We start from the raw sequence: 25731 nt of genomic DNA, 5'->3' as shown, positions 1-25731 counted from the left end.
AGCTAACAGAAGCAAGGAAGGATGCCACTCAGTCTCAGAGAGGCTACCAACACCTTGATTTTGGACTTTTAGCTTCCAAATATATTTCTATTGTTTGAAGCTACCCACAATGTAGTACTTTGTCAGAACAGCTTTTAAAAACTAATATACTTGTTAAGTTTGCTTATTACGTTTAGTAGTTTTTTAGTGACATTCTAAGATTTTCTATATACAAGACTGTATCATCTGCAAACAGTTTTACTTCTTCTTTCTAATATGGATGCCTTTTATTTCTTTCTCTAATTTAACCACCTTAGCTAGAAGCTCCAGTAAAAAAATGCCATAATGTAATAATTGTAAAAGGATAATGTTGGGTTTGTTACTCTTATAATATGTTTAACAACGTCATAACAAGGTAGAGAAAGGAATAGAGCTATATAGGAGTAACATTTCTGTCTCACAGGAATTAAGTTAGTGTAAGGCTAAAGTTAATTCTAGGACAAATTACCAAAATTGACTCAAGAAGCAACAGATACCATGAATAGGTCTAAAAAACAAAAGACATTAAATTAATAATAATAATTAAAAAAAAAAACAAAACTCACAAAGAAAATCTCAGGCCCAGATGGCTTCACTGCTGAATTTTCACTACCAAATATTTAAAGAAGAGTTTGGTTTTGTTTCTGAAAAAAAGAATTTGTTTTGTAAAAAAGTATTTGTTTCTGTGAGTTTGAGCTACCATCTGGAGTTATTTTCTTAGCCTAGTACAGTTTTGCTCCATGTACATCTTTTGTGCTATTATTGGCAAGCATGTTGTATTTTTGTAAGTTACAAGCCCAACGTTATTTCATATGTGTGTGTGTATAAAGTGTATGTATTGTATATATTATATATATTGTATATATACACACAATTGCTTTTTAAATCAGTTTACAGAAGAAGGCAGAAGATACATTCATTCATATGTACTATCTCTTATAATTTTATAATGCTCTTTGTTTTTTTCATGTGGATTCAAATTACTGGGTGAGGTCACTTCCTTTTAGGCTGATGAACTCCCTTTTGTATTTCTTCTAAAACAAACCTGTTATCCATAAATCCTCCCTATGTTTTTGTTTATCCAGGACTATCATTTTGCTTTCATTTCTGAAAGATATCTTTTCTGGATATAAGATTTTTGGTTAACAGGTTTAAGGTTGTTTTTTGTTTTTTGTTTTTCCTTTCTGCTCTTTGAATATGCTATTCCACTATCTCTGGCCTCCACTGTTTCTGATATAAAGTCAACAGTTAATATGGATCTTGTTTTATTATCAAGTCTGATCATCTCTGACTTTTGATTGGATTATTTAATTCATAAATACTTAATATCATTTATACACAGTTGAATTTACATCTGCTCTTTTATTTTTTTGTTTTCTAGGTATCATGTCTCTCCCCGTTGCTTTCTTTTTTCACTCAAAAGATTTTATTTATTTATTTCAGACAGACAGAGAGAGAGAGAGAGCACAAGAGGGGGACAGGGGCAGACAGAGAAGCAGGCTCTTGGCTGAGCAGGGAGCCCAATGTGGGGTTCGATCCCAGGACCCTGGGCTCATGATCTGAGCCAAAGGCAGATAGATGCTTATCCAACTGAGCCACCCAGGCACCCCTCTCACTACATTTTAAAACTATTCCCTTAGTGACTTCTCCCTTATGAGTGGTGAGTTGTTTTATTCTTGCTGCTTTCAAGATTTTTTCAAATGTTTTCAAATAAAGGATTCATATCCAAAATATATAAGGAACTCTAACAACTCAATAGCAAAAAAACAAAAACAAAAACAAAAAAACCCTCCCAAATTAAATAAAGTGGTTTTTAAAATGCACTAAAGACTTGAAAAGGCATTTATCCAAAAACACATACAAATGGCCATACATATGTGAAATGGTGTTCAACATCACTAATTATGAGGGCAGTGCAAATTAAAACTACAATGAAATATTTGTTAGGATGGCTATTATCAAAAGTACAAAAGATAACAAATGTTGGTAAGGATGTAGAGAAAAGGAAAGCTGGGAATGTATTTGGTACAACCATTATGGTACACATAATGGAAGATTCTAAAACAACAACAACAACTACCACTACTACATATGACCTGGAATCCTACTTCTTGGTACATACCCCAAAGAACTGAAAACAGTATTTCTAAGAGACACCTGCATTCCCATGTTCACTGCAGCATTATTTACGAAAGTAAAGCCATGGAGTAATCTAAATGTCCATGACAGATAAATGGATTTTTAAAATGTGGTATATGTACATAAAATAAAATTTTATTCAGCCTTAAAAAAATAATACAATCATGGTATTTGCCACAACATGAACTTGAAAGACATTGTATTAAGTAAAATAAGTCAGGCACACAAAAAAGTCAAATACTATCTGATCCCACTATTTCAGTAAGCTAAAATAGAGAATAGAATGGTGAGAATTAGAGAGTAGGACAGTGGTTGCCAGCAGCTGTGGAGAAGGGAAAAGAGAGGCATTAATCAAAGGGTACACAGTTTCACTTACACAAGACGAACAAATCCTAGAGATCTATAGTAAGGCATGGTATACGCACTTAATACTGTACCACACACTTAAAAATGTGTTAAGGCAGAAGTTGATGATGACAGGATATGCATTTATTAGTACTATTCTAGTACTAGGAACTTTAAAAAAAAAAAAAAAAGAAAAGATTTGAGAGAGAATGAGAGTGCAAATGGGGTGGCGGGGGGATGTGGAGAGGAAGAGGAAGAGGGAGAGAATCTCCACCAGACTCTTGCTGGGCTCAGAGTCCACGACCCTGAGATCGTGAACTGAGCTGAAACTAAGAGTTGGACACTTAACCGACTGAGCTACCCAGGAGCCCCCTCTAGTACTTAGGGTTTTTGTACTTTGTCTCAAATCCTCCCAGCTGCTCCCTAAGGTGACGTTTTAATCACAACTGGCTGTAGGCTATCAGAAACAAAGGATGAGAGCTCTGGAAAGGTGATGATCACAGTTTTAAAAAAGTCTACAAGATAAAGATGCTATTTATTTTCTTTTTCCAGGTTAGTTTACTGAAGCTTAGAGAAACTTGCCCGAAGTCACAGGCCATCCTCTGACTCTTTCCTGCCTATTCTAATGGGAATATATAACTAGACATTTGAAGGTAGAGGCCTGGAAATCATCAGAAAATGCCTGATGTTGCCTCTATTAAATCCTTCCAGCCCTGCCCTCTCAAAGCACTAGCCATTCCTTCTTTTCAATCTCCCTGTTATGGCATCTGTAATACAGAGGTGCCCTCATCTGCCACGTGTCTGTCTCCCTCCCTGTCTGTCTCCCTCCCTGGCCTATAAGCACCTGAGAGCAAGGACCATGTCTTTACAACCCCAGAATCCAGTCTGGGACCTGGGCAGGGAACACACCAAGGAAGTGCTTGTTGGATGACTGCATAAAGAAAAGCAATTCGAATCACAACACATACACAGAAAACAAAGCTCCAAGGGCTGAGTCTTGGGAAGACCCTCCAGGGAGCACAGAGAAGAATGCAGAATGAGCACTGGGGAAAATGGGACACTCCAGAAAAAGCCAAAGGCAGATGCAATTTCAGAGAGGAGGGGGTGGTTAACATTTCATTAGGCTTGGCCTCCAGACTGAACTCATGTGATATGAGGAAGCTTAGGGAAGAGGTTGTTCCCAGGAACTCCTTTCAGGATCCAGGCTGGGGGAAGTGCTGGGGTCTCTCTCAAACAGGAACAGCTCAGGAGGCTGCAGTGGGGCTGGAGGCGGGGGCAGGTGTCAGAGGAAGCACCTGCCCCATACTGGAAGAAGCTGGCCATCCCCTGGCTTTCCTCATCTCTCCTGGCTTCACAACAGGCCATCCAGATGCACTTCTGTGTCATAGCTGTAAGAATTTATTTCTCCCAAAGGAGGGAAACTGCATCTCTGTGGGAACAACATGTCGCATTGTGACTGAGAAAATATGATCAGGGATCATCCACACTATGTGATGTACCATAGGAGTCTGTAAGAGCCACCATCACACTACAAATGTAGTATGCTTAAGATAGGGAGAGGCAGGGGACAGGAGGCTTTTTTACTGATCCAGCAGAAATCCAGGGGGCAAAGCTATACTGTGTAGTCGTGAAAGACCCTCTCACTGAGGGCCACCCCTACAAGGGAGTGGTCACTGGGAGCTATCTTTCCCCTGGGCAATTCTTTACATTTATCATTCCTATTTGACTGCTTAAATGTGAACATTTCAACAAAGTTTATTTTATTGTTAAATCCAGAGGTACCGGTAACTGATAGTTTTCCATTTGGAAAAATTAAAAAAAAAATGAGATAGCAGTGGCTAACGCACTTCTTTCCTGGTCTTCCAATTTCTCTCCTCTATATAATCTGGATGTGATTATTGGCACCTAAGGACATAGGAGCACTAGATAATGGCTACCAATGTGCAATTTTCCTTTGCAGAAGAGGATTAATATTTTTTCAGCTGCTCCAATCTATGGTATAATTATGTTACTAGAAGCATTATCCAAAACAAATATACCACAGTACCTTAGAATCAATTTTTAAATGCTGATTTGTTTTCCTTCCCTTTAAAATAGACATTAGAACTCAGTTTAGTGATTAATCTGACATCTGTCCTTTCCACCCTCTGGAAGAGTTTTCTTACTGCCACAGCCAATGTCATTTCCTCTGCTGGCCCCCCTCCCCTCACCCCAAAGCACTCTTGTTTATACCCACCTCCTCCCCCTGAAATCCTGGCTACTCTCGGCCTCCAGGCAGCTGAGACTTTTCCTACCATTTATTCATGACTTTTCTCTGGTCACCCCTAAGCATTCCCTGAAGATCTGTCACTAGCCCCATCTCCTCCTCAGGCTCTCTCTTTCAGCAAGTATCCTCTCCTGTGGGCTCTGCATCTCTATTTAAAGATGTCTCCAGGGGCGCCTGGGTGGCTCAGTGGGTTAAAGCCTCTGCCTTTGGCTCAGGTCATGATCCCAGGGTTGTGGAATCGAGGCCCGCATTGGTGTCTCTGCTCAGGACGGAGCCTGCTTCCCTTCCTCTCTTTCTGCCTGCCTCTCTGCCTACCTGTGATCTCTGTCAAATAAATAAATAAATAAATAAATAAATAAATAAATAAAAAACAAAGATGTCTCCAACACCCATCTCTAGGGTTATTTTCCCTGCCAAGTCTCAGGACCCACTTTAAATGCCTCCTGGATCGTTTCTTCTGAGTCTGGTTGGCACCTCAAACTCAACAAAAAATTACTGGGCACGTGATCACTAGGCTAAGGGAAGTCTGTGACTAAGACATTCAATTCTTGCACCTATAATAATTAAATTCATCTTCCTACACACAGGCTCCCGGTACCTCCCCACCAATGCCAGAACTGTAGTTTATGTTTTATGCATTCCTGCCCAACACAACACCAGGGCATGAAACCTCAGTGCCTTCTGGTATGCTCCTCTCCCTTGCTCGCATAGCTAGTGGGCTGTGAGGGTCCAGATACTCACTGGGAAACCCCTGTCCTCCAACAGCCTCTGTGCATCACCCACCATCAGGCCCTCCACACCTACTGTCTGGACCACTCAATGCAAATGATTCTTAGCTAATCCCACAGGCTCATCTCTGACCCATTCTAAACACAACAGTCTCCCAAAGGAGCAGTCTCACCACATCACTTCTCTGCTAATATCTAAAGCGCTCCATACCCACACCTGAAAAAACTCAATCTAGTCTCCATGAACAGGTAGGTCCCCACCCACCCTTCCAAGCACTCCCTTCTGTGTATGCTCCACTTCAACAAAATGGAACCACAATCTACTCACAACACCTGACCCATGGTTTTCCTGCCTTCCTGCTTTTGCTCAGTCTATTCCCTCTCCTAGAAACCCCCTTTGTCCACCCTTGGCTTTGCAAGTCCACATTGTGTCCGCATTGAAAAGCCTGGTCAAATACGATGATCTCCTGAAACCTTTTTTAAAACCAAGCCTTCCTGAAACAGAATCTCTCTCTCCATCCTCTGGTCCCCAGACCATTTTGATGGGAAGTGCCTTGTGCCTTGGTCTGGCTGATGTCTGTATCTGCCACAAAACAGAGTGCAAGTGTCTTGCACCAAGTCAATAAGAATTTGAGGAATGAACAGGTGGAGGACCCCTGCTGGTGTCTTTCTGTGTATGAACTGTTAAAATTTGAAAGGTTACATTCCACAAAGGCATCTCTGGCCTATTAATGAGAAAAATGAGTAGTTAACCACATGATCAGACAGAAAGCCCTGAGAAGCCAACCACTTCTCACACATATAATCGGACTCCGCCTGGGTGTGTGTGTTAACAGCTGGGTTGAGTCCCACTGTGGGGCTTTCCTTTGTTCCTGGAAACAGTCTGGTTAACCCTTGCCAGTTTCCAATCAGTTTTTTTGACACAGCAGTACTTTTCATACTTCTGATTTCACTAGATTCTACAGAGACAATAAGCCCCACTCAGAAACGTCATTTAATTTCATGTTACACAGGAGTTGGGAAAAACCTGAAGAATTCACATTATAATTTTATCACCATGGCTCTGGTACTGAGAAACTATTTCCACAAAGCAGAGTCACACTGCCCTGCACATCTGGGGACCACTCTGTGATGCGTGGCTGTAAATGTGATGTCACCCCTCCCTCCCCCACTGTGTAGGAGAAAAACTGGGGTAAAGAAGTCAATAGCCATTTCGGTGGAGGAAAAACAAATGGGCATCTCTTAACTGTCAATAAGAGAGAGATTTACTGTTTGGAAAGAAAACCTTTCCTCAAAAATAGACCATTAGGTTCCTTTGTAATGAATGTTGCTGTAATGAATGTTGCTGGTGAATTTACATTAACACATACCCCATTGTTTAAAATCATAGTATCACATCTACCTTCACTATCACAATGATGGGGATGGTGCTGCTGCTTGGCTGGGGGCCCAAGACTGCACTACTCACAGTGGGGTTCATAATCACCACTTTCAGCCTCACCTGTGATCCCAGCTCATCTTAGCGTGAGGAACCTGAGGCCCACCCCAGGTCTGCTATATCAAAAGCTGCATCCTCGGGTGACATCTGCACATTGTGTCTGAGAAGCAGTGGTCTCTATCACAGTGTTTCTGAAACTTTCCTTTGAATGAGAATCATTTGGGATGCTTATAAAACATACACACGTCCCTTAGCACCGACTCACAAAGTCTGAGACCAGATATGATAGTGATTAAATGAAATAGTAAATTTAATGACTGATGGGATGCCTGACACATAAAGGGTAAAGAACAAACTCTAGTCCTTCTGCCTCCTGCTGTTATCACCACTCACCAGTAAGGTGGCCAGATTTAGCAAATAAAAACACATGATGCCCAGTTAAACTTGAATTTCAGATAAACAAATAATATTTTAAGTGTATCCCGAATGTTGCATTAGACATACCTTTATAAAAATATTATTTGCTTGTTATTTATTTCAAATTCAAATTCACCTGCGCACCCTGTATTTTATCCGGCAACTCTACATCCTGATTTTGGAATATCTGGGAGAGGGGAGTGAACAGCAGAAAAGAGGGGAAAAGAGATCAGGCCCAGGTTATGGAAAGCTTGGAATACCATACTCGGGAGTTTAAGGCACTCTATAAACCAAACAGCAAACATTTGATCAAGGATGTGTTGTGACCCAAATCTTCCATCCCACTCCCCCAAGAATGATCTGAAGAACAATGACAAATAGTACCAAAAGCCAAACTTCCCATGTCCTTCCAAAGCCTCCTCCACAGAACCTGAGCTTGGCTTCTGGACATCCTGTTTATCTGGTACAAAGCCTCACTTATAAAGTCAAGCAATTACCCAATAATTCTCAGTTCCTTCTCATAATCTATTTACTCTTGTTTAACTGATAATTCTTAACAACCTTGGTTATCTAGTTTCCTAACCCATAGCACAGATACATCAGGGGATAAGTTAGAGACAGTTAAAGTGGCAGCAGAGACAGGATGATAGAAAGGGATGAAGAAAAACTAAAGTATTACACAAAGAACAAAAATCAATACCCTGAACCATGAAGACACATTTAAATGATAGAAGATAAATTTTGAAATAATATAAAACATTTCTGCTTTTCTTTGAAGAAATGGGCTTAAACAAGAGCAGCTTTGGTTTTTGAGGAGTTAAACTTCATTTACCTAAAAAAATTACCTCATTTCTCAAACAAGTTACATAGTGTAGTCGCACATTTTAATCTAATGATTATCTTGACTACAAGCTTACTGAAAAATTGCCTACAAAATATTCTAGGTTATATTACTTGTTCCCTTATGATTTTTAAGTCACATAATTCATCTATATCCAAATCCCTCCCTATACCCTCAAATATTCCCCAAGATATTCAAGAATTTAGCAGTCTAGAATATTCTTTTTTTTTTAATATTTTATTTATTTATTTTTTGACAGAATGAAAGAGAGAGAGAACAGGAGAGGAGAGAGGGTCAGGGGGAGAAGCAGACTCCCTGCTGAGCAGGGATCCTGATGTGGGACTTGATCCCGGGACTCCAGGACTATGACCTGAGCCGAAGGCAGTTGCCCAACCAGCTGAACCACCCAGGTGCCCCTAGAATATTCTTATGTAAGAAGCCACTATGGCAAACTCCACGCCCAGAATCAGCCTGGAATTTGTCAGGAAGAAAGCTACCAGTAGGAGCAGGCTACTAAGAACTTGAGCCCCGTCAGGACTCAGATTTCTGTGAAAAATGTAGGAAATGGCTAGAGAAGTTGCTCTGGGAAGCCATTTGTGTCCGTCCAGGACTCACTGCTAGGCCCAGCAGCGGCTCAAACACAGGAGACAAGTGAACTCCGGCCATCTCTGAAGATGGCTACAAGCACCCAACCACCTCCAAAACAACTTCCTTCAAATTGGGTTGGTTTTTTTTTCCCTTTTCCTTTTGAATTGTGTTAAATTTACACAACACAAAATTTGCCATTTTAACCATTTTTAACTGTACAATTCAGCTGCATTAAGTACATTCACACTGCTGTACAACCATCATCACCATTTTTCCCCAAAGTTTTTCATCATTCCAAGTAGAAACTCTAACTTTTGAGTAGTAACTCCTCATTCCCTCTCCCTTCCAGCCCCAGGTAATTCTAATCTACTTTCTGTCTGTGTGTATTTGCCTATTCTAGATAATTCCTATAACTGCAGTCATACAATCCTTTTTGTCCTTCTCTGTCTGGCTTATTTCCCTCAGGCATAAGGTTTTCAAAATTTTTTCATGTTGCAGCCTGTATCAAACCTGTATCTTTTTTCTTCTAAGCAGTTCTTTTATGGTTTACTTTCTATTTGTTTTCTCTTGTTTGATTTTATATTTGGTTTCTGATTATTTAATGTCATCCTTCCTTCCAACTTTGAGCACTGCTAACCATCACATGGCTTCCTCCAGTCCATCCATCTCCTACATTAACTTGACAAGATGGAGATGCTGACTCCACCTCAAGGTGGTATCTTCCTTACACTTTAGCTCACTGTTGTCAGGAAGCATTGTCCCCAAGGGATAGTAGCCTTGTTTTTCACATAGTTGGAACACACTGTGCTTTTCTGTTCTACCTGAATCCCTAGGAGAAGGAGTGTGTGTGAGTGTGTGTGTGTGTGTGTGTGTGTGTGTGTGAAATATCTTTGCCACACTGCCATGATTGAGCCTACAGAAGTAAAGTATGGCAATCTATAAGAATATGGTCTCAGAGTTGGGGGAGGAAAGTCCTAGCCTAAGGTCACAGAGATAAACTGGATTCTTGACTCTGGAGGTAAAAACACACTCCCCCCAAACTTCTCCCAAATATGCCCCAGCTCCTGCTCTCCCCATCCTGACCATGGTACCACCTGTGGGTAGATTTGGTTTTACTTAGTCACTGGGGAGGGTATAAAGAGACCCCATCCTAAAACCTTACCCTGTTTTGGGTCACAAACCTGGCCTCTCACCATCCGTTCTCTTCTTTCTATAGGCACATTATGTGCATATTAAATAGGTTAACTGCAGATCTCTATGCTACACACCCTCAGCCTCTATGCAGAAAAGGGGCTACATACTTTATTCTCACTTTGGTTCATGCAAATCCCTCCCAAGGACTGAGCTATTCTTGGTAATGATTTTACTTAAAACAACTTTTTCCTCTTCTCTTTGAATGCTATAAATGCCTAAATTTAAATAACCAAAGACATCATGAATGTAATTTATTTTGTGTCTTGATCGTTGGTAATTCAAATGCTACAAACTATTCCCCAAAGGCTTGCTGCTCTGCAGAACCACAGAAATCTTAGTCTCCTAGAAGAATGTTGGGTTCCAACACTTATTTGGAAGTGTCTTATTAACATCCCGTCTTAGGGAAAGCAAAGCCCAACTTTCTCATCTTCTCTTCCTGACTTCACAAAGGGCCATACTGAATGTGAAGTATCCCCTTTCACTTCCCCTCTCTGAGCCTGATCCTACACTATACCCATCAAAGGAGCTCTCCCAAGCACAAACCAAGGGTGCTGTATTGATGCAATGTTCATCTTAGCAACTCCAAGGCTATTTGCCCTTCAGAAGTGCCAGGTGCATGACTTCATCCTGTTCTCCTTGAGCTCTCCCCTGGGCATCAGGAAAGAACACACTCTTCTTCACCACCCACCCCAACTTTCTCTGATGTTCCTTGGTTAACCTGATAGTACAGATGCATGTTGGCCACTCCACCAAGCCCCAGCCTAGCCTCAGTGCAGGTTAGGAGGTCTTCTGTTTGACTGAAAACTCCCTCATCAGAGGCATAGCTAGCAGAGTCCCTTGTCCTAAAGCAGGGCCTTCTCTCTTTCTCTCTCTCTCTTTTTTAATGGTAATTATATTGATGTCATTTATTAAGGACAATGGCGCAAAGTTACTAGAAGAGGCAGCATGAACAAAAGATGGTGAGACAGGAAGATAAAGTGGACCGAGTATGAAACCTGTAACATGCTTGATCCCCTACCACCTAAGGGCACCCCATCCTAGCCTCTGTCCAGGGACCTTCCATCCCAGGCTGAGGGGCAGCCCTTCCCTCATATGCCATTTCTGCTAACTTTAGCGCTGGCTACCCTTCTTACCCTTGAGATGCCAGACACATAGGGAGTGTTAGCAGGATACCCTACCCATGATTAGGATCAGGGCAAATCTGAAAATTCCCCTCTGTACTGTCCTAGGGCTCTGAGCCTCACGGTTTCTCTCATCACCACCCAGAGTCTCTGGGGCACCAGCCTGCCTCCAGAGGACGAGAAAAGGAGGCCTGTGCTCTTTACTTTTTTTCCAAAACAAAACTCAGCAATTTCTGGGCAACAAATACATGCATGCCGCTGGTTGGGAGAGGGATTGAAGCTCTCTGATGATGGTGTCCCTTCCAGATCTACTCTCTCCACTTCTGTAGTTCTGAGACATTCAAATGTAGTGCCTTTACAAACATAAAGTCCCCCATTTTTCAACATTTCCAAAGTATTTTAAGTCAATGAAACTAGGCACATGATCTTCTAACATAAAGCCCATATTGATTTGACTATGCTTAGCACCCAACAACTGTAACTGCTTGGGTGAATGTTTACTGAATTATATTTGCACCTCAGTTATGCTTTTCCTTTGATCTTTTCCTTCTTCTGAGTAATCTAAACCTGCCATAAGTTCTTGGAAGGGCAAGACCTTGGTTTCTTATCTTCCTCCTCCTTTTGAATCCCCTCAGGCTCCCCACTACCTGATGTAGAGCCCCAAATAATGGAGCCTCTTGGCACAGAAGGCTCCTCTATGTTAACTGAGAAAAGGTCCTCATCTAGGTGGATAAATGACAAAAAAGAATCTCCTTAGAGTATAAGAATTAGCAAAAGTCACCTCTTCTTATAGGCAGGTGGAATTACCCACAAGCCAGGGTGAATGGCTTGGTGAGTAGAAGGAAGGCTGGATTCCAGCACCTGCCAGGTGCTTTTGGGCGGGTTACAACTTGCACAACTGTTCATAGCAGCCCCACAGTGTAAGTTGGCTATGGAAAGTGCTTGCAATAGGATGTTAGGCATTTCTCAGCTGTCAGCTTCTCTGTTTCCAGGCTTTGTCTTGAGAGTGAAAAAATAAACTTGATGGCAAAAATAAACGATATTCCAACATGTGGACATATTTGCTCATTTAAGATTACATTTGTTAATGTAATAAAATACACACAACAAAATTTATTATCTTTAGCATTTAGATAACAGAGAGGTGTGAAAATAATTTAAAGATCATTATATTGTTTTAAAGCAAATTACTTACATAAACAACTGGAAAAATTCATTGTGTCTTCATCATTCTATATTTGACAAGAGATCTCAATTTTGAAATCAAAGGTAAGAACTATACCCAAAGATCTCTTTTATTTTTTCTCTCACAATCTTGAAAAAGCCAATAAGAATTTTCTAAGTTTAAGGTAAGTATGTCAGTTTGCAAAGATGTGGGCTGGGAATACTTACTTGAGTAATTTATCAGATTAACTCTTCAAAATGAATGTAATCAAACCATTTCCTACTCTCCAAAGCATTCTGCAGGAAGCTTAGGTCCTATAAAAGCTCTTGCTATGTAAGAATATTGAAAGGTTAGATTTCCCATGGAAGGGGATGATTGCATTTTCATGTTTGGAATTCAAACCTACAAGCCTAATTATTTGTAGTTATTAGGTGATTAACATTTCAGATTGCCCTATTTAAACCAACCTGTAATTAACAAATTCTCTAAACTGACAACAGATCAACAAGTTCTTTTTTTTTTTTTTTTTTTGCTTTTATAATTTTTTTATTTTTTATAAACATATATTTTTATCCCCAGGGGTACAGGTCTGTGAATCACCAGGTTTACACACTTCACAGCACTCACCAAATCACATGCCCTCCCCAATGTCCATAATCCCAACCCCTTCTCCCAAACCCCCTCCCCTCGGCAACCCTCAGTTTGTTTTGTGAGATTAAGAGTCACTTATGGTTTGTCTCCCTCCCAATCCCATCTTGTTTCATTTATTCTTCTTCTACCCACTTAAGCCCCCATGTTGCATCACCACTTCCTCATATCAGGGAGATCATATGATAGTTGTCTTTCTCTGCTTGACTTATTTCGCTAAGCATGATACGCTCTAGTTCCATCCATGTTGTTGCAAATGGCAAGATTTCATTTCTTTTGATGGCTGCATAGTATTCCATTGTGTATATATACCACATCTTCTTGATCCATTCATCTGTTGATGGACATCTAGGTTCTTTCCATAGTTTGGCTATTGTGGACATTGCTGCTATAAACATTCGGGTGCATGTGCCCCTTTGGATCACTACATTTGTATCTTTAGGGTAAATACCCAATAGTGCAATTGCTGGGTCATAGGGCAGTTCTATTTTCAACATTTTGAGGAACCTCCATGCTGTTTTCCAGAGTGGCTGCACCAGCTTGCATTCCCACCAACAGTGTAGGAGGGTTCCCCTTTCTCCGCATCCTCGCCAGCATCTGTCATTTCCTGACTTGTTGATTTTAGCCATTCTGACTGGTGTGAGGTGATATCTCATTGTGGTTTTGATTTGTATTTCCCTGATGCCGAGTGATATGGAGCACTTTTTCATGTGTCTGTTCGCCATCTGGATGTCTTCTTTGCAGAAATGTCTGTTCATGTCCTCTGCCCATTTCTTGATTGGATTATTTGTTCTTTGGAGATCAACAAGTTCTATTGAGACTTCAGGGAGAGTTCCACGCTGAATCAGGATATGTAAGGCCAGGACCACCAGTGGAATCAGAATCCTCATTCAGGAGTGCTCTAGGACATCAGGATACAAGGATCAGTTTTCAGGTTCAAAGCCGTATTGTGGAAAAAGCTCCAATGAGCCTCCAGGTGACAGAAAGGCGTTTACTATCACACTCTCACCATCCCAGAATGCTGCTCACTGGCAAGTTTCAGGAATGTGGCATGGAGCTTCTGTTTAATCCTATCCTGTGAAAGTGGATCACAGAATCTCGGGATGGAGGAATCTTTTCAGGCTACTTGGCCAACTCCACTAGGACATTAAAAACTTCACATCTCTCAGGAGAATATGAATGACCAAAGGAAATAAGACCCAGGAAGATAATGGCAACAAATTATTGAGTCTTCTTTTCCAATTTGGCAATAATGAATCCAAATAAGATTTTGCTAGTGTTGGTGGACAGGATGTTCTCTAGAAGCCAATAGCTTTTTAATTCCAATTAGAATCACTGTGACAGCTTAGAGGCTAAACAGATCCAGAGGGTGTGTGCACGCGTGCGTGTGCGTGCACACACACACACACACACACACACCCTGGACCTCAAACCTCCCTTCAAGACGCCAAGGCCGATGTCAATGACAAAGGGATTAGGCAGGGTACACAGCTGCTGTTCCTGAAATCTGCAGCCTACACTTTTAGGATACAAAGCATTTCCTTTTAAAACTTAGAACACATTTACAGAAATAGAAAAAAACACTCCTGAAATTCATAGGAAACCACAAAAGACCCTGAATAGGGTCATGAGAAGTCATGAGAAAGGAGAACAAAGAGGGCAGCATCACAATCCCTGATTTCAAGCTATACAATATTAGTTATAGTCACCAAAACAGTGTAGTACTGACATAAAAACAGACAAATAGACCAGTGGGACAGAATCAAAATAAACTCAAGCACATATGCTTAACTAATATTTGACAAGGGAGCAAAGAATACTCAATGGAGAAAAGATAGTCTCTTCAATAAACAGTGCTGGGATAATTGGATATTTACAGGTAAAAGAACAAATCTGGACCCATAATTTACAGCACTCACAAAAATTAACTCAAAATGGATTACAGATTTAAAAGTAAGACCTGAAACTGTGAAGCTCTAGGAGAAAATATATGAATAAAGCTCCTTGATATGGGTCTTGATAATGATTTTTTGATATGACACAGGTTTTTGGACATGACCAGCAACAAAATAAAAAATAAACAAGTGTGACTAAATCAAAGTACAAATCCTTTGCAGAGCAAACGAGCCATCAACAAAGTACAAAGAACACCTATGGACCAGGAAAACAGTATCAGTAAATCACATATCTGATAAGGGGTTAATATTCACAATATTTAAGAATTCCCACAACTCAAAAGCAAAAAACAAATAACCCAATTTAAAAATGAGCAAAGGACCTGAATAGACATTTCTCCAAAAAAGAGATAAGAAAAGCCAATAAACATATAAAAAGAAACTCAACATCAGTGATCATTATGGAAATGCAAATTAAAGCCACAATATTACCTCACCCCTGTCAGAATGGCCGTCCAATAGGATGAGAGATAAAAAGTGCTAGCATGCACGGAGAGAAAAGGGAAACTTTGTGCACTGTTGGTGGCACTGTAAATGGGTACAGCCACTGAGGAACATAGTATGGAGGATTCTCTTAAAATTAAAAATAGAACTACCCTATGATCCAGCAGTTCCTCTTCTGGGAATATATTCAAAGGAAACAAAAATTCTAATTAAAAAGATACCTGCACTCCCATGTTCATAGCAGCATTATTTGCAATGGGCAAAACATGGAAACAATCTTGTCTGTTGATGGATGCATGGATAAAGAAGTTATGGTGCAGGAGTGCCTTCAGGGCTCAGTGGGTTAAAGCCTCTGCCTTCAGCTCAGGTCATGATCCCAGGGTCCTGCAATCAAGCCCTGAATCAAGCTCTTTGCTCAGTGGGGAGCCTGTTTCCCCTTCTCTCTCTGCCTGCCTCTCTACCTACTTGTGATCTCTGTCAAATAAATAAATAAAATCTTTAAAAAAAAAAGTTGCGGTGCGTACACACACACACTGGAATATTATTCAGACATTAAAAAAAATAAAACAACAACAACAAAAAAAACAAGGAAATCCAACCATTTGCAACAACATGCTGGGACCTTGAAGGTATTATGCTAAGTGAAACAAGCCAGAAGAAGAAAGAAAAACACTGTATTATCTCACTTATATGTGGAATGTAAAACAACAATAACAACAACAAAAAATACCCAAAAACCTAAAAAAAAAAAAAAAATCACAGAAAAAGAGATCAGAACTGTGGTTACCAGAGGCCGAGGGAGAGGGGAAGAAGTAGGGAGAAATGGAGGAAGGTAGTCAAATGACGCAAACCTCCAACTATAAGATAAGAAAGTACTAGATGTAATGTACAGAATGATGATTCTAGCTAACACTGGTGTACGATTTACAGGTGACCCCTGAGCAACACAGGTTTGAACGATGTGGATTGAAGCTATCTGGGTTATACACAGATTTTTTTTTTTTATAGATACAGTACAGTAGAGTAAATGTATTTTCTCTTTGTTATGATTTTCTTGTCTCTAGTTTACTTTATTATAAGAATATAGTATATAATACATGTAACATACAAAGTATGTGTTAATAGACTATTTATGTTACCGGTAAGGCTTCCCCATCAACAGAAGGCTATTAGTAGTTAAGTTTGGGGGGAGTGAAAATTTACAAGGGGAGTTTTGACTATGCAAAGGGTCAGCACCTCTAACCCCCACGTTATTCAAGAGTCAGCTACCTAGGAAAGTTGCTAAGAGGGTTCTTATTCCTAAGTGTCCCCATAATGAGGAAACAATTTTTTGCCTTTTTTCCCCCTCTCTTTTGTTTTTATTGTATCTATAAGAATATGGACATTAGCTAAACCTAGTGGTCATCGTTTTACAATATATGCAAACCAAACCATCATGCTGTACTCCTTAAAATTATGCAGTGATGTATGCCAGTTACTTTTCAATAAAACCGTGAAAAACATACAGAGAATACCCAGATGCTAAAAGATCAAAGCTTGGACTAAAGCTAAGACTGCATCTTGTTATTAGCCTGGATATACTGGTCTACCTGACAGCACTGGGAATGGGTGATACAGACTGAGTGAAAGGGCTGATTCAATGAACAGTGAGCCAGCTTCTGTAATCTGTCTGCAGTTTTGTGGCAATCAGTAGTGAATGGGCCTAAAACAAAATGTATCTCAGAAACTTGAAGCTTGTTTTGTTTTTAAAATGTAGTCAGCTAAATATAAAGGGGTTAGAAATCTCAAAAGAATGTATCTTCCTTTGTTAATACCTAAAAGAATAAAGGAGCATGTGTAGGGATGGAGAAAGAGAAACTAGGGGTAGTTCAGGTCATCTCCATCCAGCTCAGGCTTCAAGGAAATCACCCTTCTTAGAAGTGGCAAACAAAATGAAAAAGAAAGAGAAAGAGAGAGAAAAACACTGTATGTTCCAAGGAATTCCACCACCTAGGTTTAGAAACTAAAGAAAGAAAGGTTAAAAAATATGCTTCAGGTCTATTAGAGATTTGTGGGGTTTTTTTTTGTTTGTTTGTTTGTTTGTTTTTTACCATTGTATTCCTTGAATCTAAAATCATGCCTGTCACATAATAAGCACTCAATACATTTTTGTTGAGTGAACATTATAGTTATCAAGAGAAGATATACAAATGCCAATAGTCTGACTTGATACAGTCAATAGCCAAGTATTGACTAAAAGGAAAATCACCCCTCTACTTCTAGTCAAAAATATATCTTAAATTCACAAAAGTCCATATTTATTCTAGAATTATTTACAAATCTTTTTTTAAACTTCCAAGAGTTCAAAAAGTGAAAAAAATGTCAAGTAAAATTGCATTCATATGTACAAATATATTCTCAATGCTTGATGTTCATGGTCTACCTCCATTTCTGCCCAATATGCCAATATTATACATGTTCTAAAAGAAAACTAGTATTACTCTAGGATATTTCTCCAGGAAACCCAGGGGACCACCCAAGTAGGCCATGTAGGTGCCAGCTTCTTCTATCCTGTCCTACTCTGGACCTCAGAACTACATGTGTCAAAACTGGACGTATCAGCACATCCTGAACAGATCCATCTTCAGAAACAGACTCTCAGTAGTCAACCTCACCAAGACAGATGGATAAAAGCCAGAATGGACATTTGGTTAATTAAACCAAAAAAACCAAAATTGCCAAAAAGACTGGCATCCTTTGGCAAGCACATTCCTAATGGGAAAACTCTAAAAAAAGCTGAATTTGAAATCTTAAAGTGCTACGGAGCATGGAATGAGAACGAAATGTCTTTGCTACAGGAGTCATGCCTTCACAGACTCCAGGCTAATGTGGTTTTCCTTATAATAGGGATACATGTGGTCCCAAAAATACATAGGTTAAAATTTTTAGATCGGAGCATACCAACCCTGACAGCATTTAGAAGGGCACTGCCAACATGTACATCTATGACTTTCCCTCCTGTTGGTCCTCCACAACTAACGAAGTCCCATTTGAAACAACACATTCTTCCTTTGGATATATCAGTACCTTCAATGAGTTCTCAATGTGTTAATGGTCTCACAGACTGTCATCTCAAAGAGTTGTTGAGATTCTAATATGTACCAGGAACTGATCTGGATAGGGGGGAGATAGTACTTAACAACACAGACAAAAGCCCCTGGTCCCATGGGGCTTACATTCCCTCTATTTTACTTCTACTATTCTGCCTCTTTAAGATGACTTTGTACTATGGGTTGATTTCACATGTTAATTCTCAGAGAAAATCTTATTTCTCATTTGTGACTGTTACCATTATGTACTGTCTATAAATTCAAAAAGACAGAAAACAAAAAAACAAAACCAGACAATATCCTCTATTAGGGTTTTAGAAAAGGGCGACAAAGGTCTAAGATGAACAGGTGATTACACTGTTGGAGTTCACAAACAAAAAGTGAATTTTAGATCATCCCTTGAGATACCAGAGTGGTATATTTCTGCTAGTAATTGAGAATATCATCTTCTCCTAGGAGTAAACCCAAACAAGAGGACTTCAAATGAAAATATTAGAGAACTGGAAAGAAACATGGGATGAGGAGCTGGGAAGTATGTTCCACAGTCTGCCTTCCCCAGTACGCAGCCCTGGACTAGGCAAGTTGCCCACATGCCCAGAGCACCTCCCCTCACTTTTAAGACGACAGGGTCTGCCTAAATCCCTAAGGCACCAGCCACTGGGGAATACCATGATCTCCATCCATATAAGGAACCAATCCTTACTCATCTTAATCTCCCTTACAGGGCCTTGGGCCATGCCCCCCACACAGAGCCACTGCATAAATACCTCTTACTCCAACACAGAACCTATTGTAACGTCAGAGTGGCAGCTAATGTCACTGACCGTCCAGATAAGACGTTTAAAATTTTGTGCCGTTCTTTAGCTGTTGAACCTATTATTCACCTAGCCTTGTTCACTTTGTGGGTCTCAAGAGCCATTTGCATAGCCAAGAACTTCACTGCCTGAACTGAGAGACCCTTTGCAACCTTTCCTGTACCACACTGCAGCACTCAAGAGTTACAGGCCTCTTCCATTTCCCAGCAACTTCCAGGCCTCCCCACTCTCCTGGCTGCTCCTCTTACTCGGGCTTCTCTTTCTCAGTCCTCCTCTTCACCACCAGACCCATAAACAGCGTTCTGCAGGATGTCGCCAGCCTCCTGGTGAAGGTCACTGGCAGTGTCATCTTAAATGAGATGGCTCACCAACCAACTATGCTTCAGCCCAAACGGAGAGTAGCCCAGCGGCTCTATGGACACCCCCAAGGATCTCGCAGAAAGAAGTCTAAAACCAACTCTTCATCCTTCTTCCTCATGTTAGGACCAGTACTCTGCATTACTTAGATGAGTCACCTTCTTTTCATCAACTGTCCACTTGTTCCACTGTCTGAATTAATCAAGGACCGATCCTTGCTGACTCCACCCTCTGGAATTGATCCTTGCTGACTCCACCCTCTTGAAATCCTTGCCTTTTCCTCACCACGTTGGTGAGGTCCTAACCCTTTCTGTGGCCTCTCAGCCTCAAGTCTCCTTATTTACACGTCTCTCCCAGCTGTTGGTACTTGCCTCTTTGTACCACTAACCTGGTACCACACTCTTTGTACCACTAACCTGGCACTTGTGCGTTCTCTGTACTAGACTGTATTCTTTGACATAGAAGCCTCGTATTACTTGCCCTATTACCCCCTGTGATATGACACTGTGCTGTGCACGTAATTGCTCAATAAATAGACTTTGGCAATAAAGCATGGATTATCTTAAAGTGACTGCACTCATCCCCTCAAAGAGCAACTTGTTGGATAATTAAATATTTACTCTAATTAATAATGTTATACATACACACAGACCACACACATAGAGACATGCACACACAAGACACTCTTAACTCCCTTTAAGTTAATCTTCTAGCAAACACCAAGAGATGACTGATCTCCCAAATAACTGAGACATACATTGGTTCCTATTTTTCATTCCTCACCTTCCTTGACGAAATGACAGAACGCTCAGTAGCAAATGAGAAATTATTTTGCAAATCTATACTCCTCAAACACCACCAAACATGGGCCATGCATCTTTCTTGTATTTTGATCCCGCTGCTGTGACTTAGTGTGATAATCATATTACAAAGCTATTATTTGATGAAATGAAAACGGCAAAACAATTTCAATGCCTGCCCCAAAAAAAACTCTGTTAGAATGCAATTATAAGTGAAATTACAATGGCAAAATAATTGAAATGCAAGTCTGGGAGGGACTGTTACAAAACCATTAAAATGCTTCTGCTGAGGACCCGCAACATTGAGTGAAACCATACACTCCCAGGGACACATTTTTAACTCACTAAAGCAGCCAATATTCATGAGAAGATGAAAATATCTGTGTTGTGTTTGTTCCGCGGCATTCTCTGCACTTCTGGGTGCCACCTGGGGGTGTGTAACATCATTGGGGTTTACAGGTTTCTGGGATAGACTGGTCAGGGCACCATGGCAATACTGTGCTTCCATCCCACACTAAGCATAATTTAGATTCTCCTGGAACGTTTCCAATATAAAAGCTAGGATCACAACACGAAAAGATGTCTGTGGTAAAATTTAGCTTGCAATTATTAAATATGTGTGTGCATGTATTTCTTTCTTTTTTTTTTTTTAAAGATTTTATTTATTTATTTGACAGACAGAGATCACAAGCAGGCAGAGAGTCAGGCAGAGAGAGAGAAGGAAGCAGGCTCCCTGCTGAGCAGAGAGCCCGATGCGGGGCTTGATCTCAGAACCCTGAGATCATGACCTGAGCCAAGGCAGAGGCTTAACCACACTGAGCCACCCAGGTGCCCCTGCATGTATTTCTAAGGCTCTAGCTTTCTAAAATGTTCTGTTGATATATTCCTTTTGCAAAATCTTAATAAAAGGTTTTGATGTCCAGACTTACGGTAGATCTATGTGCCCACCAAAGAAAAAACCAAAGACAAAATATGGTGCACTAGATACACAAGGGATACACTGAAAGGATCAATTTGACAAATGACTAATGACCCTCCTCCGAATTATGTTCTGCATTTTGATGGCTGAACACATAGATGAGTCTACCAGGAAAAACACGCAAAATGTGCCCCATTCCCCCATACCTTCTCTCCCTCACTGTCTGCTTCTACAGATCTATCTTCTACAGATCTATCTCGCTCAGTTAAGTGACTAAAAAAATAGATGTTAGAAGGAAGTGATATAAAGAAACAGCTGTTAAAGGAATAGATATAAATCCTTTTCTCATTCATGATTATCTCTCTCACAACGTCACAGAGCAGGTTAGAAAATGGCATTTCGGGGCACCTGGGTGGCTCAGTTGGTTAAGAATACAACTCTTGATTTCAGCTCAGGTCATGATCAGGGTGGCGAGATCAAGCAAGGGAATAAGTGGGAACATTGACTAAGATCTTGTAACAAGGTAAACCTTGTAGCTTAATTTTATTTAATTAAATCAATTAATTAATTTACTTATTTTTTTTAGAGAGAGGCGGTGTGTGTGCAAAGCATGTGCAGAAGGAGGGGCAGAGGGAGGGGTGAGGGAGAGAGAGAATTCCAAGTAGACACCACACCTACCACAGAGCCTGACATGAGATTGTGACCTGAGCCAAAATCAGGTGTCAGACACTTAACCAACTGGGCCACTCAGCTGCCCCATGGTAACTTTAAAACAAAACTCAAATCGGCTATCTAGATATTTTATAGGGAGGTAATATTTTTATACATATAATTTAGATATTAATATGATTTGAAAGAGATTTTTAAAATCATATGAGGAAGTCTTCCCAGTTTAGGCACAAAGGAATGAACTTTGAAAAAGATAGAAAATGTAATCTAGAGAAAATTCTATGACTAAGACTAAGTGAAAAAATAAACAAGCAAACATACACATAGATTATAGAAAAAAAAATTAGCAGGGTCCCCAAAGTATTTAAATTGTAGTACTTCACATAAAATTTGAAATGTGAAATCACGTTTGTCAGAGTTTTCTAGAATTAATCTCTATATTTAGGAAACTACTCAAATAGGTTTTCACATAACAGCTTTATTAAATTCCCAGGGCATATCTCTGGAAGTTAATAAAGGAGAAACCAATAAAACATTTGTAATATGATAAGTTAAAATCTATTGCTCTTTGAAATGCGTTAAGAAATGAGTTGGATGGACAGATGGTAAAGAAAATACGGTATTAAATGTAACCTCTAGGATCTGGGTGGTGGATATATATGGGCATCCTTGTACAATATTTTTAATTCTCTGTATGTCTAAAGTTTTTCATAATAAAATGTTGGGGGTGGGGCGCCTGGGTGGCTCAGTGGGTTAAAGCCTCTGCTTTCGGCTCAGGTCATGATCCCAGGGTCCTGGGATCAAGCCCCACATCGAGCTCTCTGCTCAGCGGGGAGCCTGCTTCCACTTCTCTCTCTGCCTGCCTCTCTGCCTACTTGTGATCTCTGTCTGTCAAATAAATAAATAAAATATTTTAAAAAATAAATAAATAAAATAAAATGTTGGGGGAAAAACACACTGCTCTAGAGGGGAAGTATTTATTCTATCTGTTAACTGTGCTCAATAAATAATCCAGGTTCAGAATTTGTCTCATTGACATGGTACACTCACCTAGCCATCCGGATCCTGAATTTGGAATGCACAAGTCTGTTTCAGCACTGGGCAACACGAAGCCAACAACAAACACCTCCACACCATCCGCCATAAGGGCCATGCCCAGGACAAAGAATAGGGCCCACTGGAAACGACCATGACCACACTCTTGGATTATCAGCTCATACTGCTGGGCTAGTTCCTCCTCATCAGCTTTCCTCTCTGACTCCAGCTCCTGCCGGTCCTTGTGCACATCTCCTTTGGGCTGCCCCACGGACACAATGCTATCCTTCCCTTGGTTCATACCGGGGATGCCCTGATACTCTCCTTCATAGATTTCATCATCTTCATCATGACCCTCTGTAGCTTCACTGGAGCCTTCATCATCATTGGCCTCCCCATCGTAAGTCTCTCCAGGCGGGTAATAGTCATCGTCCTCCTCATCTTGGAACCGACTATAGGACCTCTGTGTGTATTCATCCTGGGCCCGGTCCACTGCTTGATTTACCTTCTTTACTGTTTGTTTCTTCACCTCCCGGGCAATGTCCTTGGCACCCTTCATCAGTGAAGTCCTATCCTTGTAAGAGTCTTCCATCTTATCTCAACTGAAGGCGACTGAGAAAATGGGAATTTTTCAGATTCTGATCAGTGGTTCGGCCCTGACTGCATCATCCACATTGGGGTCAAAACAGAACTGCAAAAGAAGAAAAACCACATGAAACCATTATTATTCCTTTCTTATCTTTTTTTTTTTTTTTTTTTTTTTTTTTTTTTTTTTTTTTTTTTACCATTTATTTCCTAGTCTCTTTTCACTGTTCCCTCAGACTAAGACACAGAATTAGCTTTTCCTTTCTTTGATCTTACTGTCCACATGCAACAAACAACAGTTCTCTGCTCAGGTGTGATCAGCTCTTAGAATACTTAATGGGTTTTACTGTTGTTATTACTATTATTATTTGGTGTTTAAGGAACTCTGTCCCCTGAGAACTTTGATAGAATACACAGGCATTCCCCAGAGAGTAAAACAGGACATCTGGTACCTCTAAAAGTACATCTAACACATTTTGTAAGTGTTATAAAGATATACTCTGATTGAGAAAAACAGTATTGCTCAGAGACATACACACATTGCAAAGGCAAAACTAGAATAGGAGAAGAATCCCATCTGACCTTATTTCACAATAGTGAAAAAAAAAATCACAGGTAAGCAGCCCTATACACGATGCATTTCCCCTCTACTTTCATTATCTCTCCTTTCAATAAATAACAAAGACTCATATGGCACCCAAAGCCACAACGGAGTATTTCCCCCTAGTACAACAATCAGATCAGTGAGAAATGGGCAGAGTTCATCAAATGATTTCAGATACCTTTTGATAAACATTGGATTAGAACATATGGTTTGTCTAGTCGGGGTCTATCCTTTCAGAGGCCACCTCCAGGCCAGCAGGGACAGGTAAGCCACATGCCATGTCCCTTCACAACCCCACCCTGTTAATACTTCAGGATTTGTCTCTTATCTTCTTTGTCTCTGGACACACACACCCACCTTGTCCTACTGCCACTCCAGTTAACTGCTGTTTTGGATACCCGAGTCATGGGTCTCCCATGACCCACCATTTGGTTTTCTTTCTCACTGAGTGCACCCTAGATCTTGGCTTACATTCAGGCTGAACACATGGGAACTGATCTTTCACTTGTCCACTGAGCTCTCCCCTCTGGTGGCCCACCATTGTAGAGAGGGGATATAAATGTGAGAGAGTCCTTCTCCTCCATCATTAACTCCCCAAGCTCTACTCTGTGGCAGCACTCCAAACCATGAGTTATGTAATAGCCACTTCTACCTTCTTTTTGCACCCAGTACAAAACACTTGATAAGTAGCTGTATAAACATATACTTAAACGGCTCATTCAGACATCACAAACAAACCCAGCAATAAAGACAAAAAGATGTTTGTTTATAAATGGACTGTGCATCGTTACCACTGAATAACTGTGAATGCCCAGGAGGCAAACAGAAGCATGGTTCTGCATAGGCCTGTGTTTTGGAAGACAGCAAAGTGAAATTAAAATAAACATATGATTATGAGCTTTTTTGCCAAATGTCTTAACAGAGGGCTGTATGTCCCCCCCCCCCTTTTTTTTCTCTTGGAGAGCTGAGAGTCAGGGGAAGGGAGAGATGGGAGGATCCTTGAGCCAATTAAGAAAAGATGAGCAGGCAGTTGGAAAAGAGTTTGCGGATGGAGGCTCAGAGACTCAAATCGTATTAACTCTGTTTCAGGGTGAGTCACTGAGTTACACCACAGAATATGTGCCAGACATCATTTTAATAAAAAACAGCTTGATTTTGTGTATACCCTGTGACAGACATCATGCCAAGAAATTTCTATACATTTTTAAATTCTTTTACTTAATTTTTACTTCAATCCTCCAAAATAGGTATTATAGTCTCCATTATACAGGTGGTAAGATTAAGGCTTATTGAGATTAAGTAAATGGCCCAGGGTCACGTTTGTCAGCGAAGACACTGGGACTCCAACTCAGAAGGTTCTGACCCCAAAGCCTTGACCCTTACCCATCTCTGCTTCACCCAGTACTCTTGCTAAGGGCTTAGTAAACATAGTAGCATTCTTCCTGGTCATTCTGATACCTTGGTTGCCTATACAAAAATTGTTTTACAGCCTCTTGCCTAAATCACCTTGTACGTTCTGAAACAAGGGAAATTACTGTGATATCTTCACTC

General features: G+C 40.4%; 1 protein-coding gene across 1 annotated transcript in view; it reads right to left on the bottom strand.

Moving 5' to 3' along the window:
* SV2C (synaptic vesicle glycoprotein 2C) overlaps positions 1–25731 on the bottom strand; it is a 213980-nt gene that overhangs the window by 143968 nt on the left and 44281 nt on the right. Inside the window, exon 2 of the mRNA XM_059175276.1 lies at positions 23007–23682. Within this exon, the coding sequence (XP_059031259.1) occupies positions 23007–23583 (577 nt within the window). The 5' untranslated portion in view covers positions 23584–23682. The remainder of the gene's footprint in view (positions 1–23006; positions 23683–25731) is intronic.

The sequence above is a fragment of the Mustela lutreola genome, chromosome 5 (assembly GCF_030435805.1).
Source record: "Mustela lutreola isolate mMusLut2 chromosome 5, mMusLut2.pri, whole genome shotgun sequence".
Taxonomy (NCBI): domain Eukaryota; kingdom Metazoa; phylum Chordata; class Mammalia; order Carnivora; family Mustelidae; genus Mustela; species Mustela lutreola.
This window is presented reverse-complemented; position numbering and strand designations above follow the sequence as displayed.